This window comes from Molothrus ater, chromosome 3 (genome assembly GCF_012460135.2).
Source record: "Molothrus ater isolate BHLD 08-10-18 breed brown headed cowbird chromosome 3, BPBGC_Mater_1.1, whole genome shotgun sequence".
Lineage (NCBI taxonomy): Eukaryota > Metazoa > Chordata > Aves > Passeriformes > Icteridae > Molothrus > Molothrus ater.
Window position 1 is genome coordinate 14879918 of NC_050480.2, and position 21923 is coordinate 14901840.

The 21923-nt window shown below is 42.4% G+C and overlaps 1 protein-coding gene across 3 annotated transcripts in view; it reads right to left on the reverse strand.

Moving 5' to 3' along the window:
- The window catches only part of MEIS1 (Meis homeobox 1), a 107882-nt gene that overhangs the window by 48551 nt on the left and 37408 nt on the right, over positions 1-21923 (reverse strand). For all 3 annotated transcript variants that reach the window (XM_054514267.1, XM_036380097.2, XM_036380098.2), the window contains exon 8: positions 2679-2824. In XM_054514267.1, the coding sequence (XP_054370242.1) occupies positions 2679-2824 (146 nt within the window). The remainder of the gene's footprint in view (positions 1-2678; positions 2825-21923) is intronic.

Below are 21923 nucleotides of genomic sequence, written 5' to 3' on the forward strand. Positions count from 1 at the left end.
TCTCTGGTTTCCTCACGATGATCTCCCTCCTGCAGGAAGGACGTCAGGTGGGGACACCACCAATACCATTGTGCAGTGTCATAAGAGCAGCCATGAAGCCCAGATGCCCTCAAAAATGAACAGGAGTTTTAATTCCTTCAGTCTCTCCCCCCACTATTCCTCAGCTCTTATCACAGCCATTTTTTGGGCCTGGGTATGTTTTGGTGTTTTTTGCACCTCAAGCAGCCTGTGAACATGCTCTGCTGCTCCAGCGCTTGGAAGAGCCTACAATGTTCTCCAGACATGTTTTAATTCAAAGAAACTGTCCAAGATCCTACTTAGGGTGTTTCAAGGTCATGCCTGGAGGTCAGACTGGATAAACCAATTCTGTTTTACTGAATTGATCAGATAAATCTGAATCTACCATGCTGCCCTGCAAAAAAACTGCATGCTTCACATGGCTGGGTTGGCTCTGCACAGGGGATGGTGGATTTTTAAAGCAAGCTTTAGCTCAGCATTACAAGGTAGAAAATGCAGCATTGCATGGGTCCTGGAGGGAATGGTTCTTTCTGTATTTGAGTCTTCCAGAAGCAGAGACCACCTTACAAGCAGATATCCAGATATTGTCTCCCAGGGGCTGCTAGGAGCCTGGAGCATGCTCAGTAGGCACTCTCCTCTTTTGAACACTATTATCACACAGGAGAAGAGCAAAAAGCCACTAAAACCCTGCACCTAATACAGGTGAAACAGCGAGGGGGTCTGTTCAATCTGTTCCCTGGTCCTGAGACTAAGCATTAAATTAGCTGCAGGGTCAGGTCAAGCTCATGTAGTTAAATGCTCTACACAGGGTGGCTCCCACCACAACGGCTTTTTAGAGATACCCTGTAGCCTTCTGCCATATTCCCAGGAAGGCATTTGGAATGCCTAGGCTAAGAGTGCACTGAAGACTGCTCAAACAGTTTGCCAGTATTGACCTTTGTGTTCTTGTGCTCAGATTTAGGTGATGCTTTATTTACTGGCACAAACACAGAAACAGGCCATTTTCAGGAAAAAAATATTTATAGTACTTAATTTGCAATTCCTCACTGGAAACTACAGGAACTGACAAGCAGTTGTTCAGCATTCCTTAGTATGCCTTGTCCTGACTGCAGAGCTTCCAGGGCCTCCCCTGATTCCTGAACCTAACAGTACCTAACAGGTACATCAGGCTGGTGTGAGAACTGCTGCTAGCACAGCAGCCATGGACTGTTCTGAGAGGAAGTCCTTAACCTCACATCTACCTGCAGAGAGATACCAGGTGTCAACTCATCTTGGGTGAGGACCTGCAAAGGAGGAGCCATCAACACCAAAGGGACCTCAGCCTTTGGGAAGTGATGGCACTGAACCAGACAGGGCTGAGGACCTGGCAAAGCTGGGGAATGGCTGACATGGAGTCTGCCAGAGAGATTAACCTGGAAATATCTGAGGCCCTCTCTGGCCTCCAAGGAGCAGGGCTCCAACATGAAGGTTCATTCATAGCAACCCAGGACCGCACAGGACAGGATTCCCTGCCTGATCCCCGTGCTGACAAGAGTCATGGCAGATATCTAGTTTCTTGGCTCAGCAGTGGATGGAGGGGTGATGTGCATGAGCATTTCCTCCTCTTTACGAGTACACCCTTGGCACAGCTCCCACCAGGGCTGAGCAAGCTGGCCAGCTTCTAGTTTCATCTTGACCCTAGCTACAGGCAGAGGACAGTCAGCTACTGGGGTTAGAGACAGGAGCCCTTCTTCACCACCACCTGCACACACCCTAGCAGCCCTTTCCTGACCCTTATCCTCCTGGCACAGAAAGGCCGAGGCAAAAAATCTGGGGCTCAAAGCGCAGATCCCCACGGTGGATAAAAACACAGTGACAGATCACTACAATTTGATGAAGAAGGAGAATGGCATTAGAAACACTTTTCTAATGGCTAATGTTTGAAGGTGTGGTGTGTATTATAAAGCCTTGAGAGCAGCTGCAGCATCCAGCTTAACCCCACATACCTGTACAGAGCTTTGATTTCTAATCCCCGGAATAAATAACCCCATACAGGTAGCTGTGGTAACAGAAATAAATGTGCATACCCCCATCACTTCCTAACATTAAATACAGGGGTAACTTACACTCTGGGAATGAGAATGTCTCAAAGAAAAAAATTATACTTTGCTATTAAACCAGATACATTCAGACCTTTCATCATGAAGCTTCTGATGATCCCTGACAAACATCTGAATAAGGTCTTTGTTTGCTTTTGGCTTTGTTTTTTAATTTCCCCAATTGTTTTCTGCAATTCTCTGGAGCATAGAACCAGGGACCAAATGCTGCTCTGTGCTCCAATGCAGTGATACCCACTGCAAAGCAGGACAGGTCTGCGAGGCTGTGTTCATATAAGCTTTAAGTAAAAATCACATTTGGCAGTGATGTCCTCTTAACAATTGTGTCTCAAACAAACAAATTAAAAACAACACACACACACAAAAAACCCCCATACCATAAAAACATACGCTCTATGCTCTTCCCCTGGCATCTAGCAAATGAGGCAACAACAACAACTCTGCTCAGAAAAGTCCCTCTACTGCCTGGAAGCAACATCATATGTATTTTTTGCTTTCTATGACTACTACAACTATGACATTATCCATGTTTTATTTTGCATATGTGATCTAGAGTTCACTTACTGTTAGATGCTGGAACAGCCATGCCCTCATGATATTTGTGGCTACTTTGGGAAAGATGCCACGCTTTTTATGTCGCTTTTTGTCCTTATCTGGATCATCATCATCACCTGTGCTGGGGGAAGCTACACTGTTGTCCAAGCCGTCACCTGTAAATATAGTGAATCAAATTTTGACTTATGCTACCTTTATATACTTCAGCCGAAGCCTGGCTTTGGGTATAAACTGCATGAATATTTAAATGAGGTATAAATTCTTTAACAATGTAATTCACCAGGGGTTGAGGGGATGGGGGAAGTGGGGGGGGGGGGGGGGGGGGGAAAGAGACATGGGGAGAGGGAGGGGCTCAGAAATGTGTTAGCCCCATGCCGGTTTATCTTGAAGGACAGTGTGGCCATCTCCGCCATTGTAACCCAGAACAAAAAGTGCTTACAAATTATAAAAAAATATTTGCAAGCATCCAACTTGCAAAGGTGGAAATGCTGGCTCTTCTTCACACTAGGTCACTTCCCAAAGATTCATCCCAATCAGCTACTTTGGCTGAGCTGACAATTAGGAAAGCATCAAGGGTGTTCTGGGATGGGGATCATGACATGTGTGAAGCTGGGTGCCTCAACCCGCCCTGGGGTGTGAAAAGTGGGGTGAATACAACTCCCTTGCAACATCACATGCTCTCAGCAAATTCAGAAGAAAAACCAGATTATTGAGGCATTGCTTATGTTAAGTCTTTTACAGATGTTGGACTTCCCCTGATTCTTTGATAGGAGGTGGGTAGCTAACTGAGTCCCCTCTTCCCAGCCCCAGCCAAAAAAATTCAGAGGGGGATAAGCAGGCACCAATTTGACATACACCATTAGGAATTAACACCCTGCTTTGTGCCAGTGTGCCATATTTGTAATAGGTGTCTGCTTCTGTGAAACAATCACTGATCCAGAATGAATTTCCTTAACACAGAGAAGGTCTGAGACAGTTCTCATCACATTAGCAATACGTCTGTGGGAGGATGCCACTGTGCAACAGCTCGCTTGGGTCTGGGCTGATGGCTTAGTGGCCAAGGGAAAACAAAAGTTGCAGTGCCTAGCAGTTTGCATGCAATTTTTGTTGCAAACACTGAAAGCAGTTTATAAACAAGCCCACAGAGCAAAGAAGTCTTCGCGTTGAATGCATGTGGACTGAACAACATATCCTGGCTTCCAAAGACACTGTATTTGTAGCAACACAGAGTTGTGATGTTATTAGGCAAGTGTTTTTTGCACCCCTGGGCAAGAATGATGAAGAAAGGAATCTCAGTTTGGCTGAATACAAACTATCTCTGTTAGGGACAGAAATAAAATATATTTTTAAAAAAGGGATGCAGACTGTCATGATTTGTTAAACAGCTTTCAGCACCAAAAAAAAAAAGCTATTATTAGTGTTATATTCTTAGCGTGGCAAATTTATAATTGTCCTTATGATTTGGCCTGTGTCTTTAATGAAACTGTAACCTTGGATAGTTACAGACAAACACAAGATTTTTATGAAGAAATTAGATATCCAACAAATTCTTTGAAAGCCCAGTATGTAAAAAAAGGCTTTTATACAGAGAAGCAATTCACTATATAAAATAATAATTCATAAAAGAAACATGAGCAAAGGAAACAACTCAACAGCATTTAAAATTCCACGGGCTAATCTACTTTCTGTCTGCAAGAGGCAAACAAGGAAAAGAAAAGTATTACGCATTCATTGATTAAAAATGAAAAGCTTCTAACCTAATGACACTGCCTTTCACCACCTCCCTGCCATTGTCCACCCACCCTCTCTCCCCACCCAATTTTTTAAAAAATATACTCATTTCAAACCCCCTTCAGATTAATTTAGCAGGCATTGCCTCATGCCTGATGGGAGGAGGACTCATTGATAATTTATGGAAATATCTACTATAATCCAAGGGAGATGACTTTTTTTCCAGCTTTGTGCATCAATAGATAATCAAGGCCTTCAAGCAGCCTTAGCTTCCCATTACCTCGGGCAAAAGAATTCCTGAAAGCATGCCTCCAGGGCACCTGAATTATATCCTCCATTAGGGGAGGAAAAGCTTTCTGCATTCCACCTATAACACTCCCCAGAACCTTTCCTGTTTATTTCTGCTGTATGAAAGCAGAAGCATTAGGAACAGGATTTTTTAAGTGAAGACTTATGTAGATACAATGGAGGAACCTTTCAAGCGCGAGCCAGATCACCTCCTTCAATCCCGGGCAGTGACCTATCCCAAATAAAAGGTTTCTGTTACATCATTAGCTCAAGCCAAAAACAGCCTTGGCTTAATGCATAGTTTGTTCTTCCTACTGTTTTTAGGCAAATACTGCTACTTTACTCCCATCTGGGAGGGAAATTACACTGCTGGGCTGTAATCTAAGACAAGATTTTCATTGGAAGCAAATGCTTTCAATCCAGTGTAAATACTGGTGTATGTTCAGAAAAGCCTAAAACAATAAACCCTGGCCTCGACCAACACAAGTTAGAGAAAGTGAAAAGCAGGGAAAGGATAAGAAAGCGCCCAGCTATCCTTGGAGCAAATGCTTCAGTAGACTTCTGTAAATTGTTTAACCTCTTCCACTTTTTTTAAATGGAAAATTGATCCCGTAAAGACTGAAACCACAGAGAGAAGTCTAAATGGTCAATTGTGGATTTTAGTATTTCCATCTACTTTGCAACTTGATACACTCACCTCTGTAAGGTCTCCAGAGATTTCCCCCTCCTTTTCTTTTCTCCCCCCCTCTTTTCCTCCTTTTAAAGATCACTAAACAAACTTGAAGCACCACTGACCAGCCACACAGTAGCAGCTACGAATTGCATTTGTAAAATGTCGGTGGCAACTCTGCTCCTGAAGTTGACTTCTCCTGTCGCCAAATGAAGGCGAACTGAAAAGGTGGAAATAATCATAGAAATGATGCTAGTCCATAAACAAGCTTACAGCCTCATTAGTATAGCGGGAGGCTCCGCTGGGTGATTTATGCTTGTTTTGCTGATGCCATGAGGAAATGCCATAGGGCAACTTTAGCCAGCTGCTAATGGTTTCTGACAGCTTCTTAGCAACTAGTGCAAGCAACGCCGTGGCGTTTGCTAGTGACAGAAACTGAAAATGTCATATTATCTGCCCATGTGTCACAAAGTCCGTGTGGCAATTAACTAGTAGGCCAGTGACTGAGGGGCCACAGGCTCTTCAGAATGGCCCATGGCTATTTGGGGTCAAAGCGGGCCCAGCATTCGCCTTTATGCTGCACATATGCGTGGGTGTGTGCATGATCCCCATCGAGTTCCCCCTGCCCCGCTCCCCGATCAGTTTGATCCATGCAGATCCTTTGTCCATGGAGACACTCCGTCTCACTTTCTCTTTAGGCATGGCATGACATTATCAGAGGAACTGCAAGTAATCTGTCTTGATATGATGGTTGGAAATGGCACTTTAATTGGCAATACCTGATTCCCTGGTTTTGAGTGCTGGATCCGAAGGTGCTAGCTGTTTTTCTGCTCACTCGCAAATTAGTCTAAAAGGATTTAAGATCACTGAAGCAGACTCGTTGCCTGTCAAATTGCTGGGAGCACAGCAACTCTGCACAGCAACTAGATGCTATTTTAAAAAAAAAAAGCAAACGCAGAGCCTGTAAGGAGCAGAAGGAGAGCCCAGACTCCGCACGCCCATTCCCTGGCGAGCAGAACCAGGCGCTATATGTCAAACTGTCAAACCTTTCAGCGTGGCCATTTGCCCTTTCAAATAATATTTAAGAATTGTTTTTACACAATTTTTTATAGGCCATGGTCTAGTGAAAGAGGCCAACCAACAGAGAAAGGAATTTGTGCTACAATTCGTCCATGGACGATTTCTTGACAGACCCAGGCCAATCCCCACGGAGCAAGGCAGGTGACCTGTGGCAGCTCCCTGGCTGTTGGGGAGCTCCGATTTCAAACGCCCTCAACTCCAGCATCCCAGAGTTGCCTATTTAAGCACACCCAGGCATTTAGGCTGTGCTATCTTGTTCCATTCAAGAAGGGATAAAGCAGCATTTATCGTATTCAGCCCTGCTGAATGGCTCAGACTGGCCATGCCAGCAGGGGCTCCTCTCACTGCGTTCCCCTCTCCACTGTCACTGTGCCTTACAACCTCCCTTCCCCTCCCACTCCCCCAAAAATCAGAGGCAGAAGCAGCAAAGGGCAAGCGACTTTACAGCAGCCCCTCAAGTGGGTAATGCTCCCTTTGTCCCGGGTGATATGTTATAAACCTTTGTTGACAAAATAGGTGCTTCTGGAGAGCAACTTGGCACAGGCACTTGCCTTCAGCAGCCATGGTCGTGACAGGAGTTTACTGGTGATTCAAACTCTCCCTCACTCCCGCACCAAACTCCAGTTAAATGTCATCACCCCGTGACACTGGAAAGTCTGGCAGTGTGGCACAGCTGGGCGACTTTCAGCCACTCCAGCTCCCAAATCTACTCTCAAACCTCAACCATTGAGGCTGCCCAGATATGACATAAATATTCCCAATCCCAAGTCATGGAGGTTTCTGAAAGGATGGGAAATTCATATGTTCTAAAAACTCTAGCCTTTTGCTTGACTACAAAACCCATGCCTCTGCATGGAGCTCTTTAGACCAACATCCTCAAATGATTTTAACTGATCAGAAACTTCAGTATCAAAGTTCCAAATACAGCTTTACTAAAAGTACCTTCACCAGATGTAACAGGTTATTTCTCACTCCACAAAGCCCTGTCCTACTATCAAGTCTGTTTCCCATTCTTCTGACAGGACATCTGAGAGGGCTTTTGGGGTCTAGTGTTCAATTTTCGGGGAGAGAGTAAGAGCAGGGTACAGGCTTTGCTGAGGTATACCAAACAATATGATGAACACTTCCAGCTTATACAGTCCAGTTCTACATAGGAATCTAAATACACTGCTTTAAGGAGTTCACAGGAGAAAATGTTAAAGATGTGCACCCAGAAGCCCTAGGAAAGGCCTGGAGCAACTTTTAAGTGGACTGCCTAAAAGCTCCTTATATTCAACTTATTTGTATGTGTCCAAATGTCTCCTGTTAAAAACAGTTTCGGCCTCCTAGAAGAACTTCACAGTTTGCATTTACTTTTGTATTCCATGAGCTAATATAATTTAAACATACACTGTGTTTGGACAAAACCTGTTGACTTCTGTAGTAGATTTATAATGTATTCAGTGCTATGAACCGAAACATCTAACATGATGGCCCAAAATTCATGGTCTTTTCAGTACTGTCTTTTTTTTCCCCTAATTCTATCATAATTTTTTGCAATCATTTAAATTCCTCAAATTCCTGCTTCTGGTAGCATGAGAAATCTTAAACTGCCAAAGCCAAGTATTTAACTGTTCACTGTCCATCCATGTTTAGCTGTCCATCCACAGCTCTGTTGGTTCCTTTCTCTTTTAAATATTCCAAGAACCAAAAACTCTTCAGTAACCTTTCCAAGTAAGTGGAAAGGAAGATTCATTAGCTTCAAGCAACATAATGTACTAGAGAGATTGTAAGTGGCAAAATTGCTTTCCTTAACCTTTCTTCTGTTTCATACACCAATTTAGAGTAACTACTGTTATTTCCACAGCTTTACCTAGGTTATCCCTTACAGAAACAAAGGGATAACATAAAAAAAGCTTAAAAAGCTTTTTTTTTAAGCTTAAAAAGCTTAAAAAACTCCAGTTTACCCACACATCCAACATGACAACTTTTTATGGAGCAAACCAGGCTTATGTGTGACATTTTCCTATAAGGTACAAAATTATAAATTCTAAAAAAAAGCAGGTCCACAGATGCAACAAACTTTTCTGTGAAGCAAGAGAGGGAATATGTTCACAGGAATATAGAACAAGGATCATCATTTCAGACCACCAGCTTTGAACAGTCCTGGGCAACCAAAGAATGTGGAAATTTCTTTATATGTATATATTTTTCAATTTGTTTCAGACACAACCAACTTGGCACAGGAATGTGGTGAGCAGAAGTCACATCCAAATGACTCTGACATGAGTCAGTGCAGCTATTATTCACATCCACAAGTACTGAAGGACAAGTTCACTACTCAGGAAGTATCATTCCTCCTTAGAGCAAGGTGGCTAAAAAGGCAAGCTGAGCAGCACAGGGGCTGAGTTCTCAGGTATGCTAGGAGAGAGCTGGAAGGCACTGACACAGTCTGTGGGTATGTGCCCAGCTGCTAAACCAAGCTGTACCTATCCATTGAGGAGAAACACAAATTTTAACATTAAAAGGCCATTAAGTTTAGAATATTTCCCCAAAACAAATAATTTTAAAATTTAAACAGACATGCATATATTGCATATGTAACATTAACTCACTGATGGCTCTCAATCTGCCAATGACCAAGCAAAGCACATGAGCTGAGAATGGGACTACCAAAAAAAGGTACTTCAGAAAACATAAAATAACTATGGAATTTCCTTATTGGGAAAAGTATTTTCTGTTATTTTGGATCCATGGTTTGTCAGATGTGAAGAAGCACCCACTCCTCCCACTCCTGGAGCTCCTGAGGTCAATGGCAATCACCTCAGCACACTGAGTGGCCTACAGAATACCCGAAAAATAATTTACTATGATGACGTAGCTCTGCTTGTGAATTTGAAAAGTGGTGTTGATGAGGGACCCTTTTTTTTCATATTCCTTTAGGAGAAAGCCTCCTCAAATATACTTAATAAAAAGTTAATGAGGAACAACAAGGTTGGAAATGAGCATTAGCAAGGAACAAATACCACGTGCCTGAGTATGCACAAATCTCTTAAAGAGATGCAGTGCATGTTTCATGCAAGGATTCAGATCATGACATAAACAGTGAGAAGTTGTCAGTCACAGATAGCATCCATATTTACAAGATACTAAAGGACACAGTTGCAAAAAATATCCTACAAAAATATTCACAAATAGTGAAACCTGGAAAAGTATAAATTACACTGTGGCATTTCACAAACTCTCAAAGTTTTTTCTTAAACCATTGTACTTTGTTCTTCAGAGACAAGAGCACCTTTTTCTAGGAACTCAATCTTTTTTTTTTTTTTTTTTTTTTACTTGAATACCCTTCATGCAAGCAATGAGCAAATCTGTTGTCTATGCAAAGAGTAAAAACAGCATTGACAAATAGTGGGGGAAAACCCACAGATTTTACTCATTTTCATTTCTTTGGCAGCTTTTTATAGCTGAAGTGAAGGAAACCTCTTCTCTTGCACCAGGTAGCACCTCTTAATGAGGTTCAGAAAACTACGTTATTATGCATAAGTTGTGCCGTATTTCTGGAGCTGTGCATCACCGAATGAAATACTAAAAAGAAAGCAATTCATTGTATGGGAAGCAAACAACTTTCTGCTGCCAGCAACACAAGTTTACTTTGAGCAGTTGGAAGCAAATACCCTACAGAAAAGTATCTGTCTAAACAGAAAAACATCCTGCTTTAACCAAGAATTGTAAAAAGCTTAAAAAGTGGGGAGTTTTTTCCCCTAACCTAAAAGCCACCATGATGGCTCTACAACTTATTGGGAAAAGCTGCTTTTCAGTCATCCTCTCTTTGTTCAAATACAGGTCTTTTTTATGAAATCTATCCTCTCCAACCTCATCAGGAGAACTAGTCCCATCAGTTGCATTCGCCATGAAAAGTCAACTACACACAACAGAGACATGGGTAAATCCACCACTGGATACCATCTAACTTACTTCCTTGTAAAGCAGGAGCACAAGAAGCAGCGGGAGCACAGGACAGCTCCACCATGGGGGAAGTATGCCCAACTAATGCCCCAAATGGCCATGAGGTCAACTTCTGTAAATCTCTACAGCTCCTTAACAACTGGCTCTATCTTTGTGTTTATCCAGCTCCTAAGACACTTGACTCTTGGACTGAGCACAAGCACCTATAAGAGGCTCAAAGCTAAGTTCAGAAGCATACTATGTATAAACTAAGGGATGCGTTATCTGTAGAAACAGTTTATTATGTGGAGTATTTAAGTAGGCTTCCTTCCCTAAACATAGCTAAATTGCCTTGTGCCCTGCCTACATGCCTACTCCAGAGGATGCCTGCTCCAGAGAAGACACTGTAGATTTCCAGTTTTACAACAGAAAATATGAGCCAGAACCTTGACACTGTCCAAATAATTCAAAATGAGGTTGTTCTATTGAAAATAGTTTAAAAAAATGTTGGGCAAGACAAGCCAAAATACTTGGGATTGTTGAACCAAACAAAAGCATTTTACTTTGGGTAATGCAAGACCAATCAGTGCTGGCCCAAGCTGCAGTTTGCACTGCAGGAACTATAGCTCAGATACTGTTTGCCCCAAGTCCTCTTTTGCAGAGCTGGATCCCCTAAGCCACCAGAGTCATCCAGCCATAATGAACAGCAGAAGGTCAGTCTAACTGCAGCTCAGGCAAGTCAGGATTCATGACCTACCAAACCCACATGAGATATTTTCCATTGGAAGTTGTCATGTGCTTTGTGTTGAGTAAAAAAGTTCTTGTGGATACACAATGTATTTTCTTCTACTGCCATCCACTTTAAAGTAGCATCAAAGCCAAAAAAATTTCCCTGTCCCTAGTCCATCAGTTACATCATCTGACAATAAAAACCAAGACACAAATGAAAGAAAACAAACATTGAACTTTACTTTGCATGCCATGGCTGCATCACATACCCTTATTTCCCCACATATATTGTCACTTTGCAACTGCAAAAGGCAGCTCTAAAAGTGATGAGAATAAAATGTCCCCACCTCATCTACCTTTCCTCTTTTGACAGTAACAACATCTCCACTGCCACTGCTAAAAACCAACCATCACGTCATACAGCCTTATAAAAATCCACTTGCTCCAGCAAATCCCAGCCCCTGAACCCTGCCGACTGGGCAGCCAGTGAAAAAACATCTGGCTTTAAACCCATGACACAAATTAATTATTTCCTCGTACTTAAAAGCAAAAGGAAGATAATTTAGGTTTGTTATGGAGTATTACTCCAAAAACCTTCATGAGGCAACCTGGTAATTCCCACTGCATTACCCTGTATCTCACAGCTATGGAGAAGAGGGCAGGGAAGAGGTTTGGCCATGTTCACTCAGAAGAACCTCAACTTCCAGAAGCTGTCTTTGAGGTCCACATGCCTGCTGGCCTAAACTACTGACAGAGAGGCTCAGAACATCAGGGACTTGTGAATCTTCTAGTGCCTGGGCTTCATATGAATGAGGCAAGAGTTGGATCCAAAGCAATTATACTCCTGTTTTCTAAGGAACTATAAGAAACATTTACCATCATGAACTGAATAGATGGCATTTGGACTACACTATGAATTTCCTCCCCTCATCCTGTCCTAGCTCTGTCTGGGATGCTCAGAAGCAGCCTGCTTTGCCCTCCAAAGACAAAATTTTATGCTACCATGCACATAATGAACTCAGGAAAAACACCTGAATTATAAAATATGCGTCCCTCTACCAGACCTTTCAAGGGAAGGGCATACACAGAATTAATGTTTTTCCCCACTGCTCCTTGCTATCCAGCGTCCTAACTCCACTGTTCTCGTTCCTCCAGCAAAAGGTGGTTCCTCTGGAGTATTCGTGACAACAGTGGGAGGTTGCTCCTTGGGAAGGGGTTAAGAAGCCAAAACGAGTAAATTTGGCAGAGCCAAGCTCACATAAAATTTTCTTCCACTACTGCTCCTCTCCCAGCTCAAAAAGCAGATTTGCTGTGATGAGGTAGCACTTAAGGCACAATAGGAAAAATCAATCCTGAAGCAGGCTCTAATGTGAAGGCATGGTAACACTGGGTCTGATGGCCAGCAAACAGGCACACTGCTGCCACTCAGACAGCTCCTGCTGCCCTCTGCTCTGCCCAGATTCTGTGGCTCTAAAGGATGACAAGGATCAAGCAACGATACCATGGCAATCAGGCCACTAACTCTTCTGCTGCAAATACTTTTCCCCTAAATATTCCTTGGGTCAGGGGAGGTGGAGTGGCACTGAGGGGCAGGTCAGGGTGCATTTAGGTGGCTGGTGTGAACCCAGCCCCCATGGCAGAGCCTGAAAATTCAGAGGGCTCGGAGAGCCCTTTAGAGAAATAGCAGTGATGGTGGTCGTGACTCTGCTCCTTGTGGTTGGCCACTGGCCTCAGGTCCAGAGTTCCCCTGATGGTCCCTACCTAGGGGCACACAAGCAGTGACAGTCCTTTCAGGAACTTCAGTCCTACTAAGTTAGCACATCCCCTTAGGCTCCAACTTAATGTATTCATGACACTGCTATGTTTTTGGCTTCCTACGACTTTTGATCACAGCTTCTGGTGTTTTGATGTTTGATTTACAGTGCAGCTACAGTTTAAAGTGTGGATTTTTTCCAAATTAAAACAAACAGACAACAAATCCAAATGCAAATCATCCAGGAACAAACAGATGTTAGAGTCCAAAACACACAATGAAGGTGAAAGAAAAGTCAGATCAATGCTGGACACTTAAAAACTTTCTCTGAATATCACCTACAGGTGCATGGTCACCCTATTTTTTCCTTTCATTTTCCATCACTACATATTTCTAGATATTATCTGCTTAGAATTACCTCGAATAGGCAAACTGATAGGAGGAAAGGGACAAGCTTTTGTTGCATCCCAGAATTTGATTATTATTTATGTCACTACATCTCATGGCATCAGTTCCAGCTGTGAGAGAGATGAATGATAGGAAGGAGTTAACTCAGCCATATCCAGCTCAGCTCTTTGACTCCACAAGAGTGTTTAACCAAAATCCCACAGAAATGTCAAAGCAAAGCTGGGTCATAGCAAAAAGCCATCCATATCTTAAGAAAAAATAAACAAAATGTTTACGTCCTTCAAAAAGTAAGCCAAAATTATTTCTGGTTTCTTTTTCAACTCACAGCATTTGTCATTATCTCTAAGAGCAGTAGAAATGTGTAGAAAGCAAAAACTGTAAAAGCTTTCAGTTATTTTATGTACTTTAAATGACATGAATGAATAATCAAGGAAGCTAAAGAAAACCTCAGGTTCTAGCAGGCTGAAACCACAGGCATCAGCTTCCCCATGGCAGGTATAGACCACAAGGAAGAAGAATCTTGCTTTTCTGATGAAAAAACCACATCCTTGTTGAAAGGGCTGAGGACCTTGTCTTGCCCCTTCCACCCACAGTGGTGGAAGAGGACTCTTACCTGCCCAGCTCACCACTCCATCTGTCTCCTCCTGAGGTAGGCTTGCAGTGCCTACAAAATCACCAGCTTCACCTTCCTGACTGCCAAACATCCTGTTCAGATGGTACCCTCCCAGCTGAGGCTAACAAGAAATGTATTTCTGCTGTGCACCCCATCTTTTTCACTTCAGCTTTCAGGATGTGCTTCTCAGCTGATGTGCAAGGACACACCACACACACAGAAGCCAACACTGCACCGGGTCAAACACCAGCAATGTCCCCATGTCCTTCCTGTCCATGCAGATATCAAGGAAGGTTTTATAGGCATCGGTTGCCTCATAAAGGAAAAGACAGACTTTTCTAAGCATCCTGTAAATGCCAGGAAAAGAGAAGAATGGAAAGGAAATGAAAGGAACAACCTGGAAAGGAGAACGGAAAAGCAGGAGACCTTGGCTCCAGGAGAGAGCTGACCACAGTTTTAGCTCTGTCTTCATCTATAGAAGATGTTTGCTTTTATTAATCTTGGAAAAAATGTGGTGCATGAGCTAAGTCAGCCCCTGGGCAGATTTAACTTGAGTGACCTGAACTTACTCTGCAGATCACCATAGGTCTCTCTGACCTTGGCAGTGACACAGGGATCATATTTTCTCATGGACAAATTACTCTGGAATAATTCTGCCAATGTATTAGGCATAAACAGCCTTTTATTTAGGACTGTGAAAATACATTCTCTCTTTCTGCCTCTCACCTTTCCAAACAAAATCTATTTATTGGAAAAAGGAACACCCCGCCCTTCATTAAGGTCTGGGTACACATCTCAAGGGCCAGACAGAAGCTTGGCTGCTCCATGCTCATGGCTATATGTTTTCAGACATTGCCCTCAGCAAAATGCATTTTGGAGTTAACTGGTTAGTCTTGTTGCTTTTTTGATTGGAATGGTCAGCCAGCACATTTGCAAATGAACATACAAATACTTTCAGACACGAAAGAGGCAGTAAATTTAGGTGAACAGTGGGAATGTTCAGCTTCAATCGTCAAAACAGAAAACACAATCCTCAACATACATCTAACAAGCTAGTGAAGAGCAGTTCTGTGAAAACCAGCCAAGCTGCACTGAGATAAGCAAAAAATCCCCAACACCCACATCTCAGCCTTTCAGAAAATTGACCAGTTTGGAAGGAACAGGTAAACAGTGTGTTCTTGGACAAGAGTCAGCACAGTTTGGATGATGTAGACCTTTCCGTTCAGGAGTTGCGCTGGTTTTTGCATCTGGTCACTTGAGGTCACACCACAGAGCTCTGAGGCTCTGCAGAAGCACTGCATGCTTCCTCCCCAAAATGGAGGTGGCTGAAGTGGCTATTAAAATCAGTTGTTATCCTGATGCCACCTGAGTCTTAATTGCTGAAAAGATGGGGACTACAACCACAGAAAGGGCTTTCTGGCACTGGCTAAGGAAGTATCAGTTTTTGAGGTCAGAATAACATCCTTAAAAATATGAATCAGAGTGGTTCTTTCATACTGCAATTTGATAAAGGCAGGCAAAACATTAGCAGACTATTTTGATGAAGGTCAGGACAGCTTTGTAATATATATACATATTAGAGTCGTTCTTAGATGTGTGTAAAAAGAAAGAAAATCTCTGAAAACATGTATTCAAATTATCCTGGAGCACTCAAATAAATCCTAGTAAATAGTATTTCCTGCTTCCACTCTGAATAAGTCTCTTCTAATAAACTCATTGCATGTTGAGAAAACACAGTTTTCCAACAGTGTGTTAGCTGCTCTCTTCCTCCATACACAACTTTTGCTGTATGGCTGATGCCTTAGGACCTGCAGGCAAGTGTCTCAGCCTGAAGACTGGGTCACCAAGGCTTATCAGGCAGAAAAGCAATCAGAATCACAGATCTGCACTCTTTCCCATCACAATTCTGGAACAATACTCACTGATGCCAAAACAGGTGATTCTCTTGAGACCGGAAAAGGCTTTCATAAATACCTGCAAATCATCTGAGCAGTTGCCAACAATGCCAGCCTCTGAACCATTGCTAATCGTGATGCTGGTTTCTATGCAAAGCAACTCTGAATTTTGTCATTTTAAATGCCTGACCAGGTGCACCTGCGATTTGTGGCAGAGGCAGATGAGGGAACAGATTTTCATCTATAATCATAGGTTGAAATTGAAAGTTCAGCTGAAAAGCATTTTCACCTATACTTAACAGTTTCTTTGGCAGATACTTTGACATAAGCACCATATTTGCAATCAATATGATCTCAGCAGTGACCTGAACAAGGCAATATTGACCTGGAGAGGGCAATTGCCTGTAAGATCATGGGGAAGCTATCCTTTGCTCACCCCTTACCAGCCCAGGAGACTTCATGCATATTCAAAGCTGCACATGAACCTCACCAAAAAGCATGAAAGGAGAGGCTCAAGATGACAGGTGCACATCCAAAGATTCCATGAGTTGCAAAGAAGGAGGTCAAAATCTCAGAGCAGTCAAAAAACATGCTGGAAAGCCCAACTTTCCAAGGCACTGCAAGTATCTGTGCTGGTTATGACTCCTGCAGAGCAAGCAGAACGACTCACAAGCAAGTCTCTGCCAGGACAATCCTGGAAACACCTCACTCACCTCCCTTCCCTGGGTTTACCCTGAGAGCTATCCCCCAAGATCCCAGATAAGACAAGCTGACAAGGTGCTGAATGAAAGCCCACACTGCTGCTGCCAGTAACCCGCCCTCCCTCCACACCTGCAAACCTCCAGCACTACCCTTAGGCTTTGTACTCGCAGCCTCCAAGGAAGCAAGAGCTGAATTTCACCAAATTCCATATTTTCTGAGGCAAAGTAGGGACACGGAGTACAATTCAGAGATATTTTTCAGGACAGCATCCAAAGTGGACTTCAAAATAGAAATATGAGTTCAATATTCTGCATAAAATTATTAACCCCTTACCTATCTACCTCATGTGCTAGTCAGGATTGCTACAAATACAACCACAAAAATGAAGTGGAAAAATGAGCTGTTTTGAATGATTATAAGTACACTTAAATGGACCAATGTACATCTTCTTAGTTTGGAGTAGAAGTAGGTTAAATTCTGGTTTTATATTTAAAAACAGAGAGAAGTTCTGACAAATGCAATGCCAGTTGCCAAAGGACCGTGTGCCCAAACAGCACAACAAAGGTAAATATAGCCATTCCTACCACCTCAGCAATAGATTTTGCTTCAAGGCTTCCCTCACGGAGCCTCTCATCTCACGCAAGACCTCAATGATGTTTAGTTGGAGGCTGAGCAAAGCACTGCTACACCGTTTCAGAAGCCCCATTCATCGTGTTTTATATTTAAGTCCTCAGTTCCCAGAGTCATATGAGAACCTTCAAACAAAACCACATATGCACTAATAAAACAAGCAATCTCTTGAAGTTAGGAAAAGCTGGAATCCTGGCTTCTTAACAGCTAGGCATGGGAATACAGACACTAACACCCCCTAAATTTTTTTGGGGGGGGGGGTTTTTTGGTTTTTTTGTTTTAAAGTATATTTTTTTTTTCTATGAACGCCAAGATTTTTGAACACTTCGGTTACCCATGCAGGTCTGCAAACACAACAAACGTCATGAGATTCTCAGACGGCTGTGCTCAGGAGCTGCAGAGGACAGACTCACCTACAGATACAATACCTGAGCCCACTCCTCTAATCTTCAGCAGTACAAGGCACTTTATTCTGATTCTCCACAAAGAGCAAACATTTTCTTCCTAAAGGAATGCCAAGTTTTAGCACAGTTTCATCCCTCCTCACTCTAAGCATTTAAGTCAGACTGCCAAGCTAAGTGAACGAGGTGATTAGTCCTGAGTCCCTTCACAGTCAATGGAGAACAAGAAACTCTCCAGAGGGAAATTCAGGATTGAGATGACAACAAGAATATGTGCACTTTTAGCTTTAAATACTGCACAGAACAGTAAAAACTTACAAGCAGCAACGGTCTAGCAAGGAAACAATGGCTAATGAAGACTGAATATGCCCATCTCTGTTTCTAAGCAAGATCTGGACTTCAGGGCTCTTTCTAAAATTACTCAGGATGGAAAGGCTGAATTTAGCTCCCATCCATCCCCTTATCACAAGAATACAACCTCACACTTCCTGCCACAGAGAATCTGGGAAAATGCAAAATTCTACCTCTTGTCACCAAATCATAATTAATTTCTTCTTCCTATCTTGCCTTACTTGAGAGAGGAAAAAAAATAAAGCCCTCCTTGATAGATAACTGAATTTATGTCTTACCAAACTGAATGTAAATGCAAGCAACAGGAAGTTTTTACTTGGAAACTGGAATTTCAAGCACTCAGTGGCAAACAATGAAGGAGAGAGATAAAGGTGCAATGGCAATGGTGGGGGACAGACCTGCCAAGCTTCCTGCCCAGGCTGACTCAAGAGCATGTGTCCTACCATGATATGGACGGGCCACACCGCTTGCTTTTATTTTGGTAATTGGTATTTGTTCCTGTGAAAACCCCTATAAAAACAAGTCAGAAGACCAGACAATAGTAGACTAGTCATCTCTTATAGCCAGATCTTTTACTTAACACTTTAGCAAAAGATGTAATCAGCAGATCTTTGTCCATTTATACAATTCTCTCTGCAGTGAGGAGGATTGTATTACACTCTCCAGCACCCACCAGATCAGAGCATCCAGTCTTCCCCATCACTTCAAGAGATTGAACTGATACTTGAAAGCACATTTGCTATTATCTACTCCAGCCCTTTGGAAATGACATTACACAGATACAGGGGGCAGGCAAATATTGTCGCTCTTTTATTATTCCTGATGTTCCCTCGCTTGTAATATCTGAGAAGTTCCCAGGTCAATGGGATTACTTTATCTTTCTCCCCCTTTCTTTATCTCTTCCCTCACCCCACAGGTATCCATGTCCAAATGGGACACTTCGGCAGGGGGTTTGCTTGACCCAGGTCACTCGAAGGTCAAGCTTTTCACCACTTGCTAATGCAAAGCTTCCACTCAGCCCTTGCAACCCCAGGGGCCCGGGCACCCCTCCTCACACACCCCTTTCCTGGCCACGGGTGCAGACGGAGAAGGCAAATGCTCCTCATTGAACATACAGAAGCAAAATCCTCCCCATATGGAAACCAGAATATGTTTTGTGTTTTTAAATAAACAAAGCAAAGGGAGAAGCTCATGAAAAAGCAGCTCAGCAGTGCCTTTATTCCTGTACCAAACTTGAAGGATAGGAGGCTTAACTAGTTAGGAGCAACTCAGACTATATTTTTGCCTACCAGAACAAAGTTCGATTTTTATTTAGATTGATTTTAAGATTTACATGGGAGAAATGGATACAATTGGATCAAATATATAGCAAAATAAATTGTTGACTCCCATGAAAGCCCATAAACCCAAAACAAATTTCACAGATCTCATCTACCAGCATTTGAGGTTTGTTTTATTTCATTATTTTGTATACATTTACAGAGCAGAAATTTGCTTAACTCTGTTCCACTTTTCTTTTACTGAAACAATAAGACTCTCTGCAGAATATTTTCAGCTTGAATATTATCACCAGGATAGCATATGGCAAACTAGCAGCAGGCAGTTTATCTTCATCCTCTTTGTAAGCTAAAATTAGCACAATGCTTTTGCAACAGCATATGATGTATTCAGACCAGTATGATATACCTAATACAACTTTAGATCCATCCCTGGCTAACCTCCAATATCCAAGTAAATTGATTGCTAATTTTAACTGAGTATTAATGTGTTTAGTATCAAGTTGGCATTTATCAACTTGAGAGGCACTTTTAAGTCTAATACTGTCATTTCACATACACCAACCGCAAGTGTAAATAAAATTTGTATATTGGTAACACATAGCATTTCAATTCATCTTTACAAAGCAATTCTAATTTATATTAATACATTAGGTATGGAAAGCCACACTGTAAAATTTCATATATATGCATATTCTGCTTTTCAGTGATGCAATATAATTAATGGTAGTGAAGAGCTGATATATCCATGTCATGACTAACATGTTCCTCCTGCAGACAGTTAGCTGGTTACTTTATTGGGATTAAATTCAACCAAGTCACCAACATCCTTTGGATTAAATTAAAGCAAGTCATCACTTTACATTTCTTGATAAGGAAGCTGTGCCAGCCCTTTCTGCTCTTCAGTCTGGTAAATTATGGCCACCTCAGGGGTTTTTTAGCTGGATAAATATGTAGTGAGACACTAATGTTAGCACTGCTTCCTAATTTGTTTCTTGTAGCTGTAACACCAAGGAATTTAGCACAACACTCCTCATAAAGGAAATTTGAAAGGTTCTAAAAATGCCCTGTGCTTCACAAGGGTTGGTTTTACCACCTTTCTTGCCAGGTTGACAGAATAAAAAAGTGTAGTAGTAGGAAGTAGTCATGTCCAAGCACGTATATGAACAAACACACACACAAACAATAAATATTTATAGAGTAACATTCAAAGATTTTGTGGCTCAGCCTGCCTGATAGAACATCCCTCTGCTTTCCTACAGCCCATTACAGAACTACAATACAAAACCATACCAAGTCTATCCAATAGTTGTACTGAATTAACATCACCACCGTTCTTGCTTTTACACAGCTGGCCTCATGCAGAATTTGCACAAGGTTAGTGCAGACATATGCAAAAAAAAAGAAAGCAGGTAGGATCTTGCTTTCAAAAAGCCTCTCCTGGGGCATTCTCATTGCCACAGGCAGGATGAGGGGACAGGAAAGATAGATAGATGCTTTGCTAAGTGGGGAATGGAGGAGAAGTACAGAATGAACACAACATTTCAACTCCACTTTGTTGTCTCTTTTCCCCCTTGCTGTAATTTGCCTGCAACTTATCCCCTGCTCTTCAGCAAGAAACTGCTACACTCTGACGTTGACAGTGCCCTGAAACTTTAACCCCATTTTAAATGACACTTAACTTCGAGCTGTTCAGTTAATGCTGACCTCATTCCCTCTTTCCCCTGCTTTAGGAAGACATTTGATGCAGTGCATGTGCTATAATCCAGGGCCCCAAGCAGGAACTCTACTGTGGGGTTCCTCCCTCAGTGCTGTGCTAGGGAGGGAGAAAGGGAGGAGATTCTCTTGGCACAGCAATGAGACCAACAAAAGATTCTCCATCCTACAAGCCTTGCTTCCATGACCTTCACTTGCTGACCAGAGAAAGCTAACGTATGCCTTCTTCGAGGTCTGTCGGGACACCACAGACTCCAGAATATATTTAGCACGCATCCATGTGACACTGCTATTCAGAGCAGTGGGGAACATTTCGGAATAAGTTAGGGTATGTCTGCCACCATTAGGTCTTTTCCAAGGGCTATAAGTGATGTCTTCTAGTAGGTCTTCTCTCCTTCTGCAAAAGATGTACTTACAACTTGGAGACAATGGGCAGTATTGGGGGTGCAAGGGCCATCTCTCACCCATGGTGCAGAATCAGCCCCAAGAAAACTAAAGACTAAGGGACAAGCAGTTGAAAAGGTGTCCCCACTGTACTTTTATTTATTTATATGCTATTTCTTCTTTCCCACACTTTCACATTGCACTTCATCAAAGAGCAACTGCAAAAATCTGTGTGAGATTCTAAATACTCAAGAGAAAAACAAACAAACAAATACTCACAATATTTATAACAGATAAATAAGTTTTTTATATAAAAATATATAAATACTTATATATTGGCTATTAGATGCCAGAGGTACTGCCTTATGATGAGGAAGTTCCCAAGCTACAGCGGGAGGCAGGCTGGTAGTGCCTATCCTGATGTCACACTGCTCCCACTGCACATCATATGCCCAGCCATGCTCTCCCATGTCCTTTCCCACCTTCCAGGCCTGAGCAGCAAAAGTTCAAGCACATCAAACCAGAGGCTACATGGAGGAGGTATCATAGCTAAAGAGCCAAAGCAGAAAGATGGAAGACTCTACCAACAGCACCCTCATTCAAAGGCCTGCCAGAGCAGTGTCAAACATGTGCTTAGTCACAGCCCTACGATCCCACCCCAGCTTGGGTAGAAGGGACATGAGGCATCTCCCTCTGGTA